At 37.6% G+C, this 23626-nt stretch overlaps 1 protein-coding gene across 3 annotated transcripts in view; it reads left to right on the top strand.

Moving 5' to 3' along the window:
• The window catches only part of CCDC14 (coiled-coil domain containing 14), a 45121-nt gene that overhangs the window by 4923 nt on the left and 16572 nt on the right, over window positions 1-23626 (top strand). Inside the window, exons 2-9 of one of the 3 annotated variants that reach the window (XM_061193180.1) lie at window positions 1764-1819; window positions 2143-2215; window positions 2466-2535; window positions 2628-2750; window positions 11320-11556; window positions 11670-11764; window positions 13002-13503; window positions 16150-16291. In XM_061193180.1, coding sequence (XP_061049163.1) covers window positions 1764-1819; window positions 2143-2215; window positions 2466-2535; window positions 2628-2750; window positions 11320-11556; window positions 11670-11764; window positions 13002-13503; window positions 16150-16291 — 1298 coding nt within the window. Of the gene's footprint in view, window positions 1-1763; window positions 1820-2142; window positions 2216-2465; window positions 2536-2624; window positions 2751-11319; window positions 11557-11669; window positions 11765-13001; window positions 13504-16149; window positions 16292-23626 lie in introns of all 3 variants that reach the window. The other 2 variants (XM_061193182.1, XM_061193181.1) reach the window with 2 other exon arrangements.

The raw sequence follows: 23626 nt of genomic DNA, 5'->3' as shown, positions 1-23626 counted from the left end.
ATGATACTGTTACAGGGTGCTTTATTTTGGTTAATTTTCTTTACCTGGTTTTCTGTAATATAACCTAATGTGTGTGATGTGTGTGTTTTTTGGAGAAATGCTGTATATAATCTTACAATTATGGCATTATGCCATTATTTGTCTCAGATAGTATACTAATTTTAATTTTGAAAGATAATTATTGTGGTAGTTGTTTTTAGACCTAGCAGCACAATGGTTTGGCTTTTTATTGTGGTCCTGGCCAGGACACCGACATAGATATTGTGAAAGGAAAGACCCTGAGGGGGTCATGCAGGGGCCAGTGGAGCTATGTTACATGGGATCTTACTTCCGCCAATGTTGGTTCTCACTGCTGGCTTTATGACTCCATCATATTCTAAGTTATCTTAAGGAGAAGTAAAACTTTTTATCAACCCAATTTAAAAAAATGTATTTTCAGTAGCATTCTTAGAAGGAGAGTGTACATATTCAAGCAAATAATAGAATATTGTATAACTCCAGAAAGTTTAATAGTTAGTGCTCAAAGCTGTCTTGGGATGAAATATGTAAACATGTCAAGAAAAATCCTAAGTGTAACTGCCAACAGTGACTACACCTGAAGGCTAAAATGAGGGAGTGAGTAGGGAATTTAATTGTGTCTTTTAAAAGTTATATTTTGAATAGAGATTATATGATATAAAGTTTTTAAGATATAAAAAGGTATACCATGGAAAGTTTCCCTTCTTGCTCTGTCTCCCAGATTCTGTTTCCCTCCCCGGAGGCAACTACAATTAACTGTTTCTTTTGTAACTCTCAAGGTATTGGATGCATGTAGAAGCAAATTTTTTTCTTTATTCTACACAAAAGGTAGCCCACCTAAGGTATTTTTTAAATCAAAAATTTAAAAAACAACATATGAGTTTAAAAAGAAAGATTGAGAGAATGAGATATAGATAAAGAGGAATGGTAGAGTTTTCATGTGCTCGTCTTGTCAGGCATTCTAAAGAACGTGGATAAATAGAATCAGAGTTATGGACTCTGCCCTGTATCTTGAATTAACTTGTATGTTTTGAAGAACTGGGGAATGTAGAACATGTTCAGCGGTTGAGTATAGTCCAAACTTACTATAATAGATACTTCTGATTAAAATAATATCTCAACTTCTTTTTCAGCTTAAATAGACTTAAGACACAAATGTATGTGTTGCTTGCTTGACACTCTATATAGAACAAATTATTTATAAGAGTTCAATTGTAATTGTGGGTTTTATTAAAAATTAATAGCACGGTACATATATAAAATGGAGTATTATTCAGCCTTAATAAGGAAGGAAATTTTGTACATGTTACAACATGAAGATATTGTGCTAAGCAAAATAAGCCAGTCACAAAAGGACAAATAGTGTATGATTACATTTATATGAACTTCCCAGAATAGCCAATTAATAGCAACAGAAAATAGAAGGGTGGTTACCAGGAGCTTAGGGGCGGAGGGGATGAGACGTTAATGATTAATGGGTACAGAATTTCAGTTTGGGAAGATGAAAAAGTTCTGGAGATGGATGGTGGTGATGGTTGCTCAGCAATGTGAATGTACGTAATGCCACAGAACTGTATACTTTAAAATGGCCTAAATGGTACATTTTATTTTATGTATGTTTTACCACAGTAAAAAAGGGAACGGAAACAATGAATAACATTTCAGGTTTTGTCCAAACAGCATGCTGAGAATGTAATAGAAAAAATATTTGTATATATACTACAATATAATGCATTATGTCATAGGTATTATCTTCAGGAAAGCACACTGGACCTGCTAAATTAACAAATGGAAAGAAAGGGTAAGTACGTAAAGAAGTTTACAACTTCAGGAAATCTCAAGAGATTTTCAAGTGTTTGGGCTAGACTAAATTTTTCCTACCCCATAGAACTAGATGGGTCTCTACCTTCACAAAAGTCTGGGGAGGAACCTTTCATATCTTACCCATGTTGATCATTTTAGTCTTTACGATCTTCATAAAGTCCTGCATAAATCCATCTTTTACATGGTTGGACAAACTTTCTTATCCAACCTTCGCTGGAAAGAGAATGTCTATTTATAATATATTTTGGGAAAAAAACTTTTTGTGTCATATGTAAAGATATTAACAAACTTGTTTTCTAGGACCCATTTGAGAAAGATATCCCGTTTTAATGCAGATTCTGGCTATCCCACTCATTCTGATTCAGAAAGTCAGGTAAGATTAAACTGAATAGATACAATATATGCTATTTTAATTAGTTTTCAGGTAAAAGCTAAGAAGTGGGAATAAAAATTCAAAGGTAAAGTATTAATTGCTCTAATGAAGAATGAAGACTTTTTGCTTTAAAACAAGTTTTCTACCAATAATAAATTGCTTCTAAATAAGGAAATTTTTAAATTACAGAATTTTTTTTTCCTGCATTAAAATTTTGTGTACAAATTTCTAAATGACTTTCTCCTTGCAGACTGAAACTGTACAAGGGCTTGATGGGTGTGCTTCTTTGCTGCGGGACATTTTGAGAAATGAAGATTCAGGTTTTACTTTTTAAATGCTTCTTTGCTGATCACCTTTTCTCAATTAAGTAGTTCTCTTAATGCTAATGAATTTTTGTTTTAATTATTAGTAGGTTCAGAAATAGCATATTCAGAAAATAGATATAACCCCAGACCTGTAGAAAGCAAACGATATGGATCTAAAAAGAAAGGACATGAAAAACGTACTGTACCTTCAGTAGTCTGGAAGGAAATTTGTAAGTATTTTTTTCTCTTATTTATTTAAATATAATACTTAATTCCGGGGGTTTTGATAAATTATTGGGATTATGCAGTTGGATTCATTTTAATAACATTGATTATTCAGGTGTGTGTGTGTCCTTGTGCTTTTTTCCCCCTCTATTCAGCTTCTAATCACTGAGTAGTTACTTTCCCAAGAAGAAAAGTGGAAAAAAAAGTGGCTAGGTTTGTAGGAGAAAAGGTTCAAACTCACTTTGACATTTGGGAGGTATATAGAGTTATCTTTGTTCTCCCTGCCCCTTGTTTTCATAGATATTCACAAATTTGTTGGGTTTCATGTGTATATTTATTGTTTTAAAAATACTTTATGTATATATATATATTTTAAGGAGGTTCAATAGCTCAATTTTTGAGCTGCACAGTTAGAAGACATGGTAATAGGAAGGTAAAATTCCAAGTTGGATAAGATATGTAAGGAAAGAAGGCCTGCCACTGATTGATGGTGACTGTGGCCAAGGATGTTTTATACCCTCACAGTTAACCTTGCTGACTTAATTAAGTGTAATAATTCAGCAAGCAGTTTAGAATAGTCAAGTTTTGATTATGTTGTTCCATAGAGGCCTATAGAGCAAGATAGCCCAAAATGGAGGTGAAAAAGTCCACAATGGGGCTTCCATGGTGGCGCAGTGGTTAAGGGTTCGATCCCTGGTCCAGGAAGATCCCACATGCCATGGAGCAACTAGGCCTGTGTGCCACAACTACTGAGCCTGTGCTCTAGAGCCTGCGAGCCACAACTACTGAAGCCCGTGCGCCTAGAGCCCGTGCTCCGAAACAAGAGAAGCCACCACAACGAGAAGCGCGCGCACCGCAACTAAGAGTAGCCCTCACTCATCGCAACTAGAGAAAGCCCGCATGCAGCAACGAAGACCCAACACAGCCAAAAATAAATAAATAAAATAAATAAATTTATTTGAAAAGAAAAAATAAAAGTCCACAATGGGAATTCAGATGGTCAAGAATGGAACCAGCTAGTTCCACAGTTCAGGTGGGCCAAAAATGTTAACACAGCAGTGCACGCTTAGATTCAGCTTAGGCAAGGAGTGAAGTCTAGAAAATTATCTACAGCAATAGCCCTGGGTATTAAGAGATCAGGATCCAGGCAAAGAGGCTGAGAAAACGAGGGCAGAACATTCATAGGACTAGAGGTTGATGTTGCAGGTGGTCCTGAGTCAGAGAACTAAGGCAGAGAAAACAACTTACTAACCTATCTTGGAGGCCAGTCGCATTTAGCCTCGTATTGTCTTGACCTGCTCTGCTTAAATGGCAGTCTGTAGCCAAATGTGGCCATTGAACATTCCAAGTATGGCCAGTACAACCAAGGAGCTGAATTGTAAATGTTATTTAATTTTAATTAAATTTAATTTTAATTTGAAAACTGGTACTTGATCCAGTTATTAGAAAACTTTTAAGTATGTTTGGAATAACTTGGGTACATGAATCTACTTTTTTCAACTGTAAATTTTATTAAATCTAATACAGATCAAGGATTTCTGTTGAAAATTTACCATCCAGATTGAGATGTGCTTTATAGTAAAATATACAGTATGCTTAGAATATTTAATGCAAAAAATAAAATATCTTAATGTTTAATGTTAGTTACATATTGAAATGTTAATATTTTGGCTATATTGATTTGAATAAAACATGAAAATTAATTTTACCCATTTAAAATTTTTTTAATATTGCTACTGGAAAATTTAAAATTGCATATATGGTTTACATTGTATTTTTTTTTTTTTTAATTTTATTTTTTTATTTATTTTTGGCTGTGTTGGGTCCTCGCCCCTGCGCGAGGGCCCTCTCCAGCCGCGGCAAGGGGGGCCACCCCCCACCGCGGCGCGCGGGCCTCCCACCATCGCGGCCTCCCCCGCTGCGGAGCACAGGGTCCAGACGCGCAGGCCCAGCAGCCGTGGCGCACGGGCCCAGCCGCTCCGCGGCACGCGGGATCCTCCCAGACCAGGGCCCGAACCCGTGTCCCCCGCACCGGCAGGCAGACCCCCAACCACTGCGCCACCAGGGAAGCACCTACATTGTATTTCTATTGGACAACATTGGTCTAAACCAGGGTCAGCATACTACAGCCAGTTTTGCTTTATAAATAATGTTTAGTCATTTATTTTGTAAATAAAGTTTTATCAGAGCACAGCCATACTAATTCATTTATGTATTTTCTTCTTTTTTTTAAAGTATTTATTTATTATTATTTTTTGGCTGCATTACGTCTTAGTTGCGGCACACTGGATCTTCATTGAGACACGTGGGATCTTTTGTTGCAACCCGCGGGTTCTTCATTGTGGTGCGCAGGCTTCTCTCTGGTTGTGGTGTGCGGGTTTTCTCTCTCTGTTTGTGGTGCACGGGCTCCAGGGTGCGTGGGCTCTGTAGTTTGCGGCACGTGGGCTCTCTCCTTGAGGTGCTCAAGCTCAGCAGTTGTGGCGCGCAGGTTCAGTTGCCTGGCGGCATGTGGGATCTTAGTTCCCCGACCAGGGATCGAACCCGCTTCGCCTGCATTGGAAGGTGGATTCTTTACCATGGACCACCAGGGAAGTCCCTCATTTATGTATTTTCTATGGCTACTTTTGTGCTGCAGTGGCAGAGTTGAGTAGTTGTGACAGAGACAATCGGCCCTGCTAAGCGTAATATGTTTATTCTCTAGCCTTTTAAGAAAAAGTGTGCTAACCCCTGGTCTAACTCTTAAAGTAGAAGCCTATTTTGGGGCCCCAGTGGACAAAGAAAGGAGTGGTAGCGCCATCTACCTACTCCTCCAGTCTCCTACTTTTATTCTCAAGGCAGGTTATTTTTTGTCCAGAGCACCCTTCCTCAGGGAACTCTCATTCAGAATGTACATGGCTGGCAATCGTGCCGTGGTGGCAACTTGTTGGATCCCAGCTTAACTGTTTGTTATCAGAGTTCCAACAGAAAATAGATGGCTACACTCAAATTAAGATAATTCTAAGATGGTTTATTTACAAAGAAACTCATTACAAAGGTGTGACTAGAGTATACGGAAACCACAAGGGATTGTGCTAGCCCAGTGCTAGCAGCAGGAACAGAGCTTTTATTATCCTTAGGCCTTAAGGAATGAGGTGAGGAAGAGGGTACTGGGACTCAAGAGATACTGTTGTGTAGAGTAGGCTGCCTTGAGAAGAGCAGTGACAAAGCCAGCCCAAGGTGGCCTCATAGAGATGGAGTTGGGAATAAATACTTAGAATTCATGCTTCTTCCTTTCCTTGATAATGCTGAGACTCCCATTGGATTGGACCCAACTGGAACCCTGTTGTATATCTGGTCTGGGATTTGATTTTCATTCTTACAACTAATAATTCAGGCTTACTGTGTCATGCATGTTGACAGGAGACACGAGACTGGGTCAGAGACAAAGGACTTTATTACTCATGCACATCAGCATATTTGTGTTGGTTCTCCCTCGCTGCCATTTCCCACTGGGATGATGGGATGGACCCAGGTGGATGCTGCACATGCTGTAGGTTTAAGCTTCAGCTGAAGACCGCTGAGCTTGGGGAATCCACTAGTTTTGTAGTAAGCAGCAAGCAAGCCTGTACTTGTCTCAGGGGGAAACATTGCCTTATCCCTCAAAGTTGCTCAGTACAAACACAACCCTGAGAAATGGCCCAGGTAAAGAGCTTAGGTCAAGGCCTTACTTTTTTGGTAGACCCAGCAAGACGTGTAGGAGCGGAACAGACCCATGAGGGAATGTCTCTTAACAATGTAATCCATACAGATTAGCATCCCAGAGAGAGCAGAGCAGGGTGGAGACGGGTAGGAGACGGGTTTGGGGAAGCAAATGAGAGAGATCTAGCATTGTGGGTCCCTGGTGTTAAATTCTTTGGATTAGAGTCAGATCAGCAGTTCTGGCCTGTGATCAGGATATAATATTCTTATTGTCATTTCCCCTACACCTTCATCCTCAGAAGGAAGGACCTATATCCCATAGGACAGTCTCCTTCAGAGTTGCAGTATTAGAAGTGGTTCTCATTGACTTACTCCTAAGGTTGACTCTTCAGAAGCAGAAGCCTCTTTCCCTTTGCTTAAATTACTCTTTTTTAGTTTACCAAACTGTAGCACTGTCTAGAGAGGATCATCTTTTTTTTCTTTTTTGTGGTTAGCAGCTGTTAACCAGTACAAGGTTTTTGCTCTGTTGGCACAGTGCTCAAAATACACAAAAACCAAACTCAGCACTTGCTTTCTTTTCCATCTCTCCATAAGTGAGATAATCATAACTAGAACTTTAGGAATCTATTATAGCATGTTAACTGGTATCTATGTATCATTTTAACTTTGGCATACATTATCTTACTATTTCGTGTTAACTGTCTTCTGGGGCTTGGGCTCCTTATTTACTTTCTGTCTGGTACCTGCCTGATCACTGAGCGTCTGTGGAGTCACGCTCACCCACCCCGTTGCATACTGGGAGGAAGGAGGCAGAAAGGCAGTTCCAGAAATGCGTTGAGAGCTTACTTGAGAGTGCTCCTGACACTCAAAGAAAAAAGACATTTTTTTTTTTTTTTTTTTTTTTTTTTTAATTTATTTATTTATTTATTTATTTATGGCTGTGTTGGGTCTTCGTTTCTGTGCGAGGGCTTTCTCTAGTTGCGGCGAGCGGGGGCCACTCTTCATCGCGGTGCGCGGGCCTCTCACTATCGCGGCCTCTCTTGTTGCGGAGCACAGGCTCCAGACACGCAGGCTCAGTAGTTGTGGCTCACGGGCTTAGTTGCTCCGCGGCATGTGGGATCTTCCCAGACCAGGGCTCGAAACCATGTCCCCTGCATTGGCAGGCAGATTCTCAACCACTGCGCCACCAGGGAAGTCCAAAAAAAAAAAGACATTTTTTTAATAAGCAACTTTTTACATTTTGATGACTGTGTTGAATGCTGTGGGCACGTGACCCTACTTTCAGTATCATGTATATATTTCTGCCCTTACCTTGGGGAAGTAAACTGCTACAGGCAGAATATTTTGAGCTTTGATTGCCCGTATCAAGGCCAGGTGTTCTTTTATGTATTTCACATTATAATAGGCATCCAGCAGCTCTTATCCACAGTAGATGTCTGTTCTGTATTTCGGTGGCAGGAATTATCTTACCTGTCAGACAATGCTTGTACATCCAAGCAACAGTGCTGTACAGCAGCTAAAATTCAAGGACAGAAAAAGTTTTGTGGACTGAATAAATAGTTATCAACTGACACCAATTAGGCATTGCTGTCCTAAGCTGTTTGGTAAAATGTTTATGTAGGGTGCTTTGTTATAGTGAACAAGAGCAAGAAAATATACTTCATTTGTATTTGTGTAGTAACAGGCTTATTTTGTTGGTGGTGGTGTTTTGTTTTTTTTTTTAATTTTAAAATTGTGTATCCATTTATGGTTTTTAACTTGTCTTAGATAATTTGCTTTAAGATTTTGTCTCTTAAATACGGATATACAACATTCTCAGTAGAGTTTCACATAGAGTGAGTTAATAAAGGAGCAAAGTAAGTCATGTTCATTCTAAAGCTTTGAATTTTAAGAAGTGTTTGAGGTTTATTAATTTATGTTGGATGGTGCCATCTGCTGGCAAAGGCATAATATTGTAGCTCAGCTTTATCAGAGATTGTGAAAACCATCCCTTGAAAAGTGAATGAGTGCCAATGCTTGGGAACTATGAGTGTAAAATCTGAGAATTCCTTAAACCAGACAATTCTTATCTTATGGGACCAAAAGAAACCCAGGAGAAGAGAGACCTAGGAATCAGGAGGAAAGGCCAGGAGCAGAAGAGAGACCTAGGAATCAGGAGGAAAGGAAGAGCAATGTGCTGGATGGCCGTGGGCTGCCTGTGATCTCACCCTTCATCATTTTAGATTTCAAAGTTAAACTATTTTAGGAGGATACTTTTCCATGTGATTTATTATAAAATTGTATTTCCACTAAGAAATAATTTTTTTTTACAGAAATGTTTATTAACCAATTTGTTGTAGCTCATATATTCAGAGAGTGAAGAATAATTGTTACTGCATGTCACCTCAGAGGGGACATGGTTAGAGATATTTTATTGTTAGCAGTTGGGAAGATTTGTGAATATGAAATATTTATTTGTCCGTATTAAGACTTTGTAGCCATTTGGTAATAGATATAACATTTATTGAGTTCTCACTATGTGCTAGACCTTGATACTTTACATGTGCTATTTATTTACTTTTCACAACAATCTTATGAAATAGGTAATGTTCTTATCATCATTTTTCTGATGAGGAAGAGGAGGCCAAGAGAGGTTGAATAATTTGCCAGAAGTTATTCAGCTAGTAACTGTTAGAGCTCATATTCAGGCCAAGGAAATATGTTCACAGCAATAGATTATCTCAAAAGGAAGAGTATAGCCCAAGTCAAAATGGAAGCATCCAATATCTCCAACCATTTTCATAGTCAAATATTAATTTAGTAGTATTTTTCTATCTTTATTGGTTATAATATTTCATCTGCCTTTAACTTTTTGCTTTTACTTGTAAGTTTTATGCTTTTAGCAATGTTTTTATTTTCAATAAATTGTATATGTATTTGGGGAATTCCATACCATTTAAAAAAATTTAACTGTTTTCACTTTTTAAATAATTAAGGAGTAACTTTCATAAAGCAAGTGCATAAATCTCAATAAATTTTTGCATATGGGGTACACCCATATAGTCACCACCCAGATGAAAATATAGAATATTTTCAGTACCCTACCAGGCTCCTACCCCTCAGTATTCTCACTACCACCTATCTCCTCATCCTTGAGTAACCACTTTTCTGACTTCTGTCTCCATTGGATAGTTCTATTATCTTTGAACTTCATGTAAATAAGGTTGTACACTATGTAGTCTTGTGTCTGACTCTCACACAACATCATATCTGTTAATTTCATATAGGTAGTTTGAGTATATCAGTAATTTGTTCTTTTCCATTGCTGTATAGTTTCAGATGACTATACCACAATTCATCCATTTCTACTATTCATGGCTATTTGGGTGTTTTCAGTTTTTGGCTACTGCATATAAAGCTGTTGTGAACAGTCTCATACACATCTTTTAGTACAGGGGTCCCCAACTCCCCCGCCCGTGGCCTGTTAGGAACCGGGCTGCACAGCAGGAGGTGAGCCGCAGGCGAGCCAGCGAAGCTTCATCTGCCGCTCCCCATGGCTCCCCATTGCTTGCATTACAGCCTGAACCATCCCCCCCCCGCCCCCTGGTCCGTGGAAAAATTGTCTTCCACGAAACCGGTCCCTGGTGCCAAAAAGGGTGGGGACCTCTGTTTTAGTAGACATAAACACTCATTTCTGTTAGGTATATACCCAGAAGTGTAATTGCTATGTCATAGAATATATATTTAGCTTTGGTAAGCTTTTGCCAAAAGCTGTATATTTTTCTAAACTTACTTTGTACTCTGATAACCTATGATCTACCAAGAACACTCTCATTTCTATTAATAGTCTTTGGGAAGGGGATCTTATTAGACAAAGAAATAGATTTTGATAGTGATCTATAGAGTAGTGCTATGTAGAAAACTGTTGTTTTTCATGTATTAGTTTATTAATACCAGGTTTCTACTTTGTACTGCTTTGTACATAGATTAATACAAGACTCTGTGGGAGAAAGTAATGAAGTATAAGATACAGTCCTGCCTAAAGAAGCTTATAGTTCAGTCAGGTAGACAAGAGAATGAAAGATAAGCAATATAGTACAATATGCAAGTGATATATGATTTGTATAGACAATACGTGCTCTGGGATGGTGAAGAGCAGTCACTAGACTAGAATGACTGGAGAAGGCTTCGTGGGAGAGAGAAGCCTTCAGATGAGCTTTGGTGAGTAGGTAGAATTGAATTGGAAAGAATGGTTCATCATGTGTAATGTTTTGGGAAAGTGAGAAAAGCTTGTTTTAGGTGTCTAAAATGGCCTGACTGGAATGAAAAATTTCTTAGTTGAGGGTGATGGGAAGATGGTTGGAAAAGTATGTCGTGGTTAAGCTTTGGAGACTTTATATGTCAGGTTAAGGTCTTGTCTGAGAGCCCAATGTGTAGATTAAATCTACTTTTATTCTCACTCTAAAAGCTCTGATTTATTTATCATTATTATTATTTTTATTATTATTATTATTGTCAAAGCATCAGAATTGTACAAGGTATCTGTCTTTCCTATTGCATTCCCCCTCTCAAGAGCATGAACTGGACAAGGAGCAAGGTGCAAGAGTTTTACTGGATTTTAGAGAGAAATAACCCCCCTAAGAGAGGTCTTTATAATTGGAGAGATTTTATTAGTAGTGTTTAATAAAGATTTTAAAGACATAGTGTAGATGATTTTTGACTGGAGAACCTAATTCATTACTTACTTTAAAAAAATCATTTGAGGTGATTTTCTTTAGGGGTGATAGCAGTAAAGCTGTTCTGTAAAGTATGTGATAAACTGAGCTACTTCTGAGAGTCCTTTTTTCCCTAATATCTTATGGTAAAGGTTTTTGAAGAATCGTATTTTAAGAACTTTTTTCCCTTCTTCCACATTAGTATCTTCAGACAATAAGAAACAGATTCCTAATGATGCTTCTGCTGGAAGTGAAAGAGACTCATCAGATATACCAGAAAATTGGTCACTACAAGATCATTATAGAATGTATTCACCCATAATATACCAAGCCCTCTGTGAGCATGTGCAGACTCAAATGTCACTGATGAATAACTTGGCTTCAAAGAACAACCCTAAAGGAATTCCTACTGCACCTTGCCACACTGTGTCTGGTTCTGGTTAGTATGAATGACGTTTTAAAAAGCATGATTATAAGCTCTAATTAAGTTGCCTGGTATTTGTATAAGCAGTCTGAGATGTGAATGACTTTTTTTTCCCTTTTCCCTGTTAGAATCTCAGGCATCTCCATATTCTAATTATAGCTTATCCGCCTCTACCCCAGTCCAGTTACCTCAGCAACCACCCTGCCCTCCAATGGTTCATTCTGTGAGTACAGTTTATATACTATATAAGTAGTAATTTGCTTTTAGAAATTGTCATCTTGAGAGAAAATTGAATTTGCTGATTGTATCTTAATGCCCTAGGATGTAAAGACCAATTATTTTTTCAAGTTATTTTTTATTAGAAAAGTTTTACCTGTTAATTAAGGACAATGGTGAAGGGGAAAAGGGAGAGAGATTACTAGAAAAAAGAAATCACCCATACCTACCACCCAGGCATAATTGCTGTTAACACGTTGATAGAGCATGTTCCAGTTATTTAATTCTCTGTGTAGGTTTTGTTTTCTGGTTTTAATTTGTTAAGTTAGTTTTCTTTTAAAAATATCATCATAATTAAATTTTATACAGTTTTATATACTGCTTTTTTTCGCTTAACATTTTATTGTAATGTACCTTTTGTAAATTTTTAATAAGTTGTTAATACTCTATGTAGTGGATATACCATGGTCTGTGTAACTACTCACCTATGGTTAGACATTTAAGGAAGTTTTTTGTTTTTTTTTAATTAATTTATTTATTTAATTTTTTTTTGGCTGTGTTGGGTCTTCTTTGCTGCGCACAGGCTTTCTCTAGTTGTGGCGAGTGAGTGGGGGCTACTCTTCGTTGCGGTGCGCGGGCTTCTCATTGCGGTGGCTTCTCGTTGCAGAGCACGGGCTCTAGGCATGCGGGCTTCAGTAGTTGTGGCTTGTGGGCTCTAGAGCACAGGCTCAGTAGTTGTGGCCCAAGGGCTTAGTTGCTCCACGGCATGTGGGATCTTCCCGGACCAGGGATCGAACCATGACCCCTTCACTGGCAGGCAGATTCTTAACCACTGCGCCACCAGGGAAGCCCTAAGGAAGTTTTTACCGCTATGACATTTCTCTAAATATATTTGTGCAAAAGCTTTTTCACCTTATTTTCTTACATTGTAATTTCCCAAAGTGGAATTTTGTTTTAGTCCCAAAGCAGACTAATTTTTGATGCCTTTAAACCATGTGTGATATTTGTAAACGATCTATTTTAGTCATGGCTTTATAATGTTCCCATATTGCAGAGTGAACTAATTAAGCTTTAAAAAGCTAGAATATTGTGCTGAGGGGAAATTCAGTTTATTTACTGGTAATCTATAACTCCATCCTGCAAATGTCATCTTCTAACATTTTTCGTTTGAGTTTATTATAGTTAATGCCTACAAGTCAGTGCTCACATTTTTGAAGCCTTAACTTGTTTTTTTCTTTCTTTAGGAAGTTCAGACTGATGGTGACAACCAGTTTGCATCACAGGGTAGAACAAGTCCTGTGAACTGTACTGATGATGTTCTAAGGAATTCCTTCAGTACTAGTCTTGGAGTTCCCTGTAGCCTGCCCCAAACTGACAAACCAGCTACTCCAACATTGCAGCAGCTGGGTCTTGCTAATGGAATTCTGCCACAACAAAGAGTTCCTAAGGAACCAGACCTACTAAAGGGTTTCCAAACATACACGAAACTGTTGCGTTCTCATCCAGACAGTCAGACTTGCTGCAGCCCCACCCTATTACAGCCAGATTTCTTGGCTACTAATGAAGAAAAATATGTTAAAGAACAAATTGGAGAGGTCAGAAGTGAAAGAAAGGATTTAAACATACCTGTGCAAGATACAAGAATAAAGGATGTGCAGAATGCAAAAAATGTGAACCAGAGTGCTGAAAAAGTTAGAACTATCAAGTATTTGTTGGGAGAGCTCAAGGCCCTGGTAGCAGAACAAGGTAGATAAAGACTTTCTTTATAATTTTCTGTGGCACGTCATTTATTTTATTTTTTTTATAATTTTAGCATTAATTAATTAATTTGTTTTATTTTTTATTTTTTTTGGCTGCGTTGGGTCTTTTGTTGCTGTGCATGGGCTTCCTCTAGTTGCCGCGAGCAGGGGCTACTCTTTGTTGCAGCGCATGGGCTTCTCACTGCGGTGGCTTCTCGTTGTGGAGCACGGGCTCTAGGCACACGGGCTTCAGTAGTTGTGGTGTGCGTTCTCAGTAGTTGTGGCGCGCATTCTCAGTAGTTGTGGCACGGGCCCTAGAGCGCAGGCTCGGTAGTTGTGGCACATGGGCTTAGTTGCTCTGCGGCCTGTGGGATCTTCCTGGACCAGGGATCAAACCATGTCCCCTGCATTGGCAGGCAGATTCTTAACCACTGCGCCACCAGGGAAGTCCCTGTGGCATGTCATTTAAATTCAGAATAACTGACATGGAGTTTGTGATATTTTCCATAGAAATATGTCTTGTGCTAATGAGGAAATGAATTTTGTCTGTTTTATTCTTATTTTTTAGGTTTTGCTCCCTCTTGTTTCCTGTGGATTTGAAATGTGCTAGGGAACATCAAACAGTCTTTTACTTGCAAGTGTGTATTCATTCTGCTTGATTCAAAAGACCTTGAAAGGATTCAACCAATTACAGAGATAAACTTTAAGGGGTTAGAGGACCCTAAACATGATTAACTCCCTAGAATAGAATGATAATTTTTTCCTATTTTAAAAAGGTGCAGAAAATTTCCTCTCATCATTTCTTTAATAACCAACTGTTATAACGTTTAACAAATCTCACTTTGAGGAGGAACCTAAAACTTTTTATGCCCTTTTAAATTCACTCTTGGGATTTTTTAATTAAATCAAGAAAAATGTCTTGGGTGGAGTTAAGAGACATTTGAGCCAGGTCATATTCATATGTTTTCATTATGGGTATATATTCTAAATAATGGCTTTCATTTGGAGTGAGTTACAGATTTGTCATCTAGAAAACACAGTAATTTATTGTGGAAGCACTGTTTGAATACCTAATATTTGCAGGCTGACAAAAAGAGTACCAAATCTTAAAATTTATCTAAAGGATGGTAGCACTGTTGAGCCAGTGGTTTAATATATTAAAATCTCTTGTGTTTTTAGACTTTAAGTTTATTACTATTTTCTTAACCAAACACTTAATCATTGGTAACAATAATAATAGTAACAATATCATTTACTGAGTACTTACCATGTGCCCAGCACTGTGCTAAGTGTTTTAGATGCATTATCTCGTTTAATCCTCACAGCAACCCCATGAGGTACTGTTGTTATCTCCATTTAACTATGAAGAAACCTAGGCTTCAGGAGTTAAGTAATTTGACTACGGTACATTGCTAGAAAATGGTGGAGCCCAGGTCTCGGCCTCCAATGCTTACAAGTAAAACCCCTCTATGGAGGCTTGGTAGACGTCTGCTCTGTAATTGGGCACAGTTGTTTACCGTGTGCATGTAAACATTCCATCAGGGTGTTAAAATACTCATGGAATTGAGTAAATTTTTGTAACTAGAATATACTTTACCTCTTTTGGATATCAGACAGTTAATATTATATTTATCAAATGTTTTCAGTTCACAGAAAATTTGAATAGAAATGAGGGGACAAAAATAAAAGGACAAAAGATCTAAAATCTACCTTCTACCTATGGCTGTTTGCCACCTCCCAAACCATCCACTCCCCACAATTAATAACAAAAATGATAACTGCTTTTGATGCTACGTCAAATTAAGTGTAGCTGATTGTGTTAACCTACTTTATAAAATTAAATAATAAAACCTTATCTTAGTAGAACTTTCCTCAATGTGTTGCCAAATTGAATCACCTAAAGTGAATTATTTGTTTATGCCAGGATCAAAGGTTGTATTATAAATGTTAATACTGTAATTAATTATAGGAAACCCTTTAGCAATTATAGGAGTCTAATGTAGTCTTTTGGTAAATGTGAACTAGGAGATATATATAAACCATCTTCCTACTAGACACTTTAACTGAAAAAATCACTGATATAATTATTCTGTGGCTTAAGATTAATCTTTAGTTTACTGAACTTAATGTCTTTAGAATTCTTTTCAATAAGGAAATGCAGGCGGCAGGAAAGAGGAAAATAGGATTTGTATAATAAATTCATAAATAACTGAGTTGAGTTTGTAGCATGTATGTATATTTCTGAAATATTTTCTTTTTTAGTAATACATATGAATAATCTTTTTTTTTTTTTTATAAATTTATTTATTTATTTGTTTTTGGCTGTGTTGGGTGTTCGTTTCTGTGCGAGGGCTTTCTCTAGTTGCAGCAAGCGGGGGCCACTCTTCATCGCGGTGTGCGGGCCTCTCACTATCGCGGCTTCTCTTGTTGCAGAGCACAAGCTCCAGACGCGCAGGCTCAGTAATTGTGGCTCACGGGCCTAGTTGCTCCACGGCATGTGGGATCTTCCCAGACCAGGGCTCGAACCCGTGTCCCCTGCATTAGCAGGCAGATTCTCAACCACTGCGCCACCAGGGAAGCCCCTACATATGAATAATCTTATCTAAAAATAATTTATAATATTGTCTTTACTCATTTCTTCTGCCTTTTATAGAAGATTCAGAAATTCAGAGGTTGATTACAGAACTGGAGTTGTGTATATCTCTGCTTCCAACAATAAGTGGAAACACAAATATTCAGGTTGAAATAGCACTGGCCATGCAACCACTAAGAAGTGAAAATGCTCATTTACGCAGGTAAGAATTGCTCTTTGAATTTTTTTGTCTCCATGCAACGATGTCCCGTGGCCAGAACAAAAGTGCCTAACGAGATATCTAGGGCTTCATAAGGAAAATAGATATATACTGTCTTACTGTGTTTCTACTTTTTCTTCCCTATTTTCCAAATATTGCTGGCATTCTCTAACTCTTCCGTTACTTCTGCCCACTAGTACATTTTTTTTTTACATCTGTTATCACTTGGTTGGTAGTGAATGGAGAGGAAAATGAACTACCTCAGGGTATTTATCAGGCCAGTCTAGGCCATACAGTAACAAACTCCAAAATCTCAATGGCATAGCACAGCAGAAGTTTATTTCTCCCTCACACCAAGACCAGCATGGGTCATCTGAGGCTATCCTGTGACTCAGGATTTAGGTTCCCTCCGTCTTAGGATCTACCGTCTCAGTATATGTTTTTCAGGAAAAAGAGAACATGGATATGGCAAACCAACTCTTACATGCCCTGGCCCAGAAGTATGATAGTCTCACTTCTACTTATATTTTATAGGCTAAAATGAGAAATATGGCCCTGCCTAATATAAAGATCTGGGACATGAAATTTTCTCATACTTCCATATACTCCAAAGGAAAGGAGAACCTAATATGGGTGAGCACCAGTCGCCCCACTACATTCAGACATAGGAAAAAACTCATTTAAATTCTTAGGTAATTTTTCTTTTGGCTATCTTAACTTAATGTTGATATTATGGCCTTAATTTGTTTAGAAAAGATATAAACCAGGTATCGAATCTTGAAATACAGAAATCACTTACACGTTATCAATAATATCTTAACTTTGAACATTTCAGTGGTGATCACCAAGGCCACTGCTCCAGTGTCTATCAGTACACTTTGCAGAGGATTGGAGGACACTTTCAGGTGCTTCTGCAACACTGCAGTGTGTGAGTGTGCCCTGAGAGGGCATTACAGTTGCGTTAGCTATAGACATTGTACCAGATGGGAACTGCAAGGACCTGCATAAACATTTTAAAAAACTGGAAAGCAACGAAATAGGATTCCTAGTTGGAGGATAGCTTAAATTCATGGATCTGGAGCCTGCAAAGGCACAACACCTAGTGAGATTTACTCATTTAGGATTATTTCTCTAAAGATCATTAGTCTTTAGATACTGTGGTATATGGTGGGGTTGCTGGTTTAAATTCTAATAATACTGTCGTTAGTCCTGACCTGAGGGATCCCTATAATAGCATTAGTTTTTCAAAAGCAAGACCAAGTATAAATAATAATAATGGTAATAGCCAATACTACTACTAACATTTATTGAATGTTTCTTATGTGCCAGGCCATAAGACATAATATAATATGTGCCATATATTATCCTTTATGTGTCATCTCTTTAAATTCTTACAGCAGCTCTATGAGGTAGGTATTATGTTATTCTTATTCAGATGAGGAAACCAAGGCACAGAGAGGTTATGTAACTTAACCCAAGGTCACATACCTAAGATGTAACAGAGACAAGACTCAAACCTGGGCAGTTTGATTTTAGAGTACATTGATCTTAATTTCTATGCTTCTGCATTGCTTCTGCTAGGAAGTAGAGACTAACTTATTTATGCTTCAGTATTTATGTGTATTTTGTGGAACAAAAGAACATACTGTAATCCATTTAAAATGAATACATATGTTTTTAAAGGTATGACTATCAAATAATTAGTTTCTTAAATAAGCATAATAAAACTTAGTCTCCAGATATTATCTATTTTAACATTGTGACCATGGGAAATATCAGTAGTTGTTATTTATTTATATTCCTTAGAACATTTTAAAATTGCTTTAGGAGCTAATTTGTAAGCCACTTAAGAAAATGAGACTTAATACTTTATTGGTCACTGCTTGTCGTTAATTTTTTTTAAAGGTATTATTTTAATGTCTAACCTAATTCTTCAGACTTGGCATCAAAGCTTTTTGGCTGTGTCCTTAGAGGACAACGATTAAATAGCATGCTACTGCCATTGTTTACCTGACCTTCTAAAATTGAAATTATTGAAAAATGAGGAATTTGTCAGATACTCTTTAGCAGAATGAGATTTCCAGCACAAGTATAGGAATTTTTTTGCCTCTTTGGTAATCTTTATTTGGAAAGAAACATCCATAATCTCCATTACAAATGAAAGTTGGAATGCATAGGCTTATTCAAAAGTGTTTTTCAGCTTTTTCAATCAAAAAAAATTTTTTCATTCTTTTTTGGGCATTTTGAAACTTCCTGTTCCTTTATGGCCAGAAAACTGATCTTTCAGGACTTTCTTGGTGTTTATTGCCATCTTGTGGCTTAAAAAAAAATAGCTAGGTGCATTATTTCTTTGGTATTTGGGTCTGGGCAGTTTTTATGTGAGACTCCTGACACAGTGCTCAACATTTAGCCTTCCTGGTCCCTACCCATAAAATGTCTGTAGTGCCCTATTCACTGTGACCACCAAAAGGCCTGGCACGTTCCAAACTTTCCTGGATGAGGGTTGTGGGGGTTCCAGTTCAGCTAGAGAGGGACTTTAATATTCAAAGGGCAAGTTAGAATTCATGACCATTTCCTGATATTAGACTCAAATATGAGACTGTTGTGTACCCACGCAGAACAAAAGCTGAAGTGGACGTCAGTGGGAGGAGCTGGAGTGTGGCCCTCAGTCATTTGGCCTGATAATTTGACATATGGTAACATAATTCTTCCAGATGGAAGTTACTAGAGGAAGAATAAGTTGTTTGTTTTTATTTCACTTTTTTTTTTTACTTTTTATTTAGTTTTTGAATTTTATTTTATTTATTTTTTTATACAGCAGGTTCTTATTAGTTATCTATTTTATACATATTAGTGTATATATGTCAATCCCAATCTCCCAATTCATCCCACCACCACCACCCCCCCTGCCACTTTCCCCGCTTGGTGTCCGTACGTTTGTGCTCTACATCTGTGTCTCTATTTCTGCCCTGCAAACCGGTTCATCTGAACCATTTTTCTAGGTTCCACATGTATGCATTAATATATGATATTTGTTTTTCTCTTTCTGACTTACTTCACTCTGTATGACAGTCTCTAGATTCATCCACGTCTCTACAAATGACCCAATTTCGTTCCTTTTTATGGCTGAGTAATATTCCATTGTATATATGTACCACATCTTCTTTATCCATTAGTCTGTCGGTGGGCATTTAGATTGCTTCCATGACCTGGCTATTGTACATAGTGCTGCAGTGAACATTGGGGTGTATGTCTCTTTTTGATTTCTGGTTTTCTCTGGGTATATGCCCAGTAGTGGGATTGCTGGGTCATATGGTAATTCTATTTTTAGTTTTTTAAGGCACCTCCATACTGTTCTCCACAGTGGCTGTATCAGTTTACATTCCCACCAACAGTGCAAGAGGGTTCCCGTTTCTCCACACCCTCTCCAGCATTTGTTTGTAGATTTTCTGATGATGCCCATTCTAACGGGTCTGAGGTGATACACCTCACTGTAGTTTTGATATGCATTTCTCTAATAATTAGTGATGTTGAGCAGCTTTTCATGTGCTTCTTGGCCATCTGTATGTCTTCTTTGGAGAAATGTCTATTTAGGTCTTCTGCCCATTTTTGGATTGGGTTGTTTGTTTTTTTAATATTGAGCTGCATGAGCTGTTTATATATTTTGGAGATTAATCCTTTGTCCGTTGATTCATTTGCAAATATTTTCTCCCATTCTGAAGGTTGTCTTTTCGTCTTGCTTGTAGTTTCCTTTGCTTTTCAAAAGCTTTTAAGTTTCATTCGGTCCCATTTGTTTATTTTTGTTTTTATTTCCATTACTCTAGGAGGTGGATCAAAAAAGATCTTGCTGTGATTTATGTCAAAGAGTGTTCTTCCTATGTTTTCCTCTAAGAGTTTTATAGTGTCTAGCCTTACATTTAGGTCTCTAATCCATTTTGAGTTTATTTTTGTGTATGGTGTTAGGGAGTGTTCTAATTTCATTCTTTTTTTTTTTTTTTATAAATTTATTTATTTATTTGTGGCTTCCTTGGATCTTCGTTGCTATGCGCGGGCTTTCTTTAGTTGCCATGAGCGGGGGCTACTCTTTGTTGTGGTGCATGGACTTCTCATTGCGGTGGCTTTGCTTGTTGCAGAGCACAGGCTTTAGGCACACGGGCTCAGTAGTTGTGGCTCGTGGGCTCTAGAGCACAGGCTCAGTAGTTGTGGCGCACGGGCTTAATTGCTCTGTGGCATGTGGGATCCTCCCAGACCAGGGCTCAAACCTGTGTCCCCTGCATTGGCAGGCAGATTCTTAACCACTGCACCACCAGGGAAGCCCTAATTTCATTCTTTTACATGTAGCTGTCAAGTTTTCCCAGCACCACTTATTGAAGACACTGTCTTTTCTCCATTGTATATCCTTGCCTCCTTTGTCATAGATTAGTTGACCATAGGTGCGTGGGTTTATCTCTGGGCTTTCTATCCTATTCCATTGATCTATATTTCTGTTTTTGTGCCAGTACCATATTTCCTTGATTATTGTAGTTTTGTAGTATAGTCTGAAGTCAGGGAGTCTGATTCCTCCAGCTCCCTTTTTTTCCCTCAAGACCGCTTTTGCAATTTGGGGTCTTTTGTGTCTCCATACAAATTTTAAGATATTTTGTTCTAGTTCTGTAAAAAATGCCACAGGTAATTTGATAGGAATTGCGCTGAGTCTGTAGATTGCTTTTGGTAGTATAGTCATTTTCACAATATTGATTCTTCCAATCCAAGAACATGGTATATCTCTTCATCTGTGTCATCTTTGATTTCTTTTAGCAGTGTCTTATAGTTTTCTGAGTAGAGGTCTTTTATCTCCTTAGGTGGGTTTATTCCTAGGTATTTTATTCTTTTTGTTGCAATGGTGAATAGGATTGTTTCCTTAATTTCTCTTTCTGATCTTTCATTGTTAGTATATAAGAATGCAAGAAATTTCTGTACATTAATTTTGTATCCTGCAACTTTACCAAATTCATTGATCAGCTATAGTAGTTTTCTGGTGGCATCGTTAGGATTCTCTATGTATACTATGTGTCATCTGCAAACAGTGACGGTTTGACTTCTTCTTTTCCAATTTGTATTCCTTTATTTCTTTTTCTTCTCTAATGGCCGTGGCTAGGACTTCCAAATCTATGTTGAATAATAGTGATGAGAGTGGACATCCTTGTCTTGTTCCTGATCTTAGAGGAAATGGTTTCAGTATTTCACCATTGAGAATGATGTTTGCTGTGGGTTTGTCATGTATGGCCTTTATTATGTTGAGGTAGGTTCCCTCTATGCCCACTTTCTGGAGAGTTTTTATCATAAATGGGTGTTGAATTTTGTCAAAAGCTTTTTCTGCATCTATTGAGATGATCATATGGTTTTTCTTCTTCAATTTGTTAATACGGTGTATCACATTGATTGATTTACATATATTGAAGAATCCTTTCATCCCTGGGATAAATCCCACTTGATCATGGTGTATGATCCTTTTAATGTGCTGTTGGATTCTGTTTGCTAGTATTTTTTTGAAGATTTTTGCATCTATATTCATCAGTGATATTGGTCTGTCATTTTCTTTTTTTGTAGTATCTTTGTCTGGTTTTGGTATCAGGGTGATGGTGGCCTCATAGAATGAGTTTGGGAGTGTTCCTTCCTCTGCAGTTTTTTGGAAGAGTTTGAGAAGGATGGGTGTTAGCTCTTCTCTAAATGTTTGATAGAATTCACCTGTGAAACCATCTGGTCCTGGACTTCTGTTTGCTGGAAGATTTTTAATCACAGTTTCAATTTCATTACTTGTGATTGGTCTATTCATATTTTCTATTTCTTCCTGGTTCAATCTTGGAAGGTTATACCTTTGTAAGAATTTGTCCATTTCTTCCAGGTTGTCCATTTATTGGCATAGAGTTGCTTGTAGTAGTCTCTTAGGATGCTTTGTATTTCTGCGGTGTCTGTTGTAACTTCTCCCTTTTCATTTCTAATTTTATTGATTTGAGTCTTCTCCCTTGTTTTCTTGATGAATCTGGCTAATGGTTTATCAATTTTGTTTATCTTCTCAAAGAACCAGCTTTTAGTTTTATTGATCTTTGCTATTGTTTTCTTTGTTTGTATTTCATTTATTTCTGCTCTGATCTTTATGATTTCTTTCCTTCTACTAACTTTGGGTTTTGTTTGTTCTTCTTTCTCTAGTTGCTTTAGGTGTAAGGTTAGATTGTTTATTTGAGATGTTTGTTGTTTCTTGAGGTAGTATTGTATTGCTATAAACTTCCCTCTTAGAACTGCTTTTGCTGCATCCCATAAGTTTTGGATTGTCATGTTTTCATTGTCGTTTGTCTCTGGTATTTTTTGATTTCCTCTTTGATTTCTTCAGTGATCTCTTGGTTATTTAGTAACGTATTGTTTAGCCTCCATGTGTTTGTGTTTTTTACGTTTCTTTCCCTGTAATTGATTTCTAATCTCATAGCGTTGTGGTCAGAAAAGAGACTTGATATGATTTCAATTTTCTTAAATTTATTGAGGCTTGATTTGTAACCCAAGATGTGATCTATCCTGGAGAATGTTCTGTGTGCACTTGAGAAGAAAGTGTAATCTGCTGTTTTTGGATGGAATGTCCTATAAATATCAATTAAATCTATCTGGTCTATTGTGTCATTTAAAGCTTGTGTTTCCTTATTAATTTTCTGTCTGGATGATCTGTCCATTGGTGTAAGTGAGGTGTTAAAGTCCCGCACTATTATTGTGTCACTGTCGATTTCCTCTTTTAGAGCTGTTAGTAGTTGCCTTATGTATTGAGGTGCTCCTATGTTGGGTGCATATATATTTATAATTGTTATATCTTCTTCTTGGATTGATCCCTTGATCATTATGTAGTGTCCTTCCTTGTCTCTTGTAACATTCTTTATTTTAAAGTCTATTTGATCTGATATGCGTATTGCTACTCCAGTTTTCTTTTGATTTCCATTTGCATGGACTATCTTTTTCCATCCCATGACTTTCAGTCTGTATGTGTCCCTAGGTCTGAAGTGGGTCTCTTGTAGACAGCATATGTATGGGTCTTGTTTTTGTATCCATTCAGTGAGCCTGCGTCTTTTGGTTGGAGCATTTAATCCATTCACATTCAAGGTAATTATCGATATTTATGTTCCTGTTACCATTTTCTTAATTGTTTTGGGTTTGTTTTTGTAGGTCCTTTTCTTTTCTTGTGTTTCCCACTTAGAGAAGTTCCTTTAGCATTTGTTGTAGAGCTGGTTTGGTGGTGCTGAATTCTCTTAGCTTTTGCTTGTCTGTAAAGCTTTTGATTTCTCCATCGAATCTGAATGAGATCCTTGCCAGGTAGAG

The sequence above is a fragment of the Eubalaena glacialis genome, chromosome 6 (assembly GCF_028564815.1).
Source record: "Eubalaena glacialis isolate mEubGla1 chromosome 6, mEubGla1.1.hap2.+ XY, whole genome shotgun sequence".
NCBI lineage: Eukaryota > Metazoa > Chordata > Mammalia > Artiodactyla > Balaenidae > Eubalaena > Eubalaena glacialis.
Note: the sequence above shows the minus strand (reverse complement) of the source record. Positions and strands in the feature narration are given on the sequence as shown.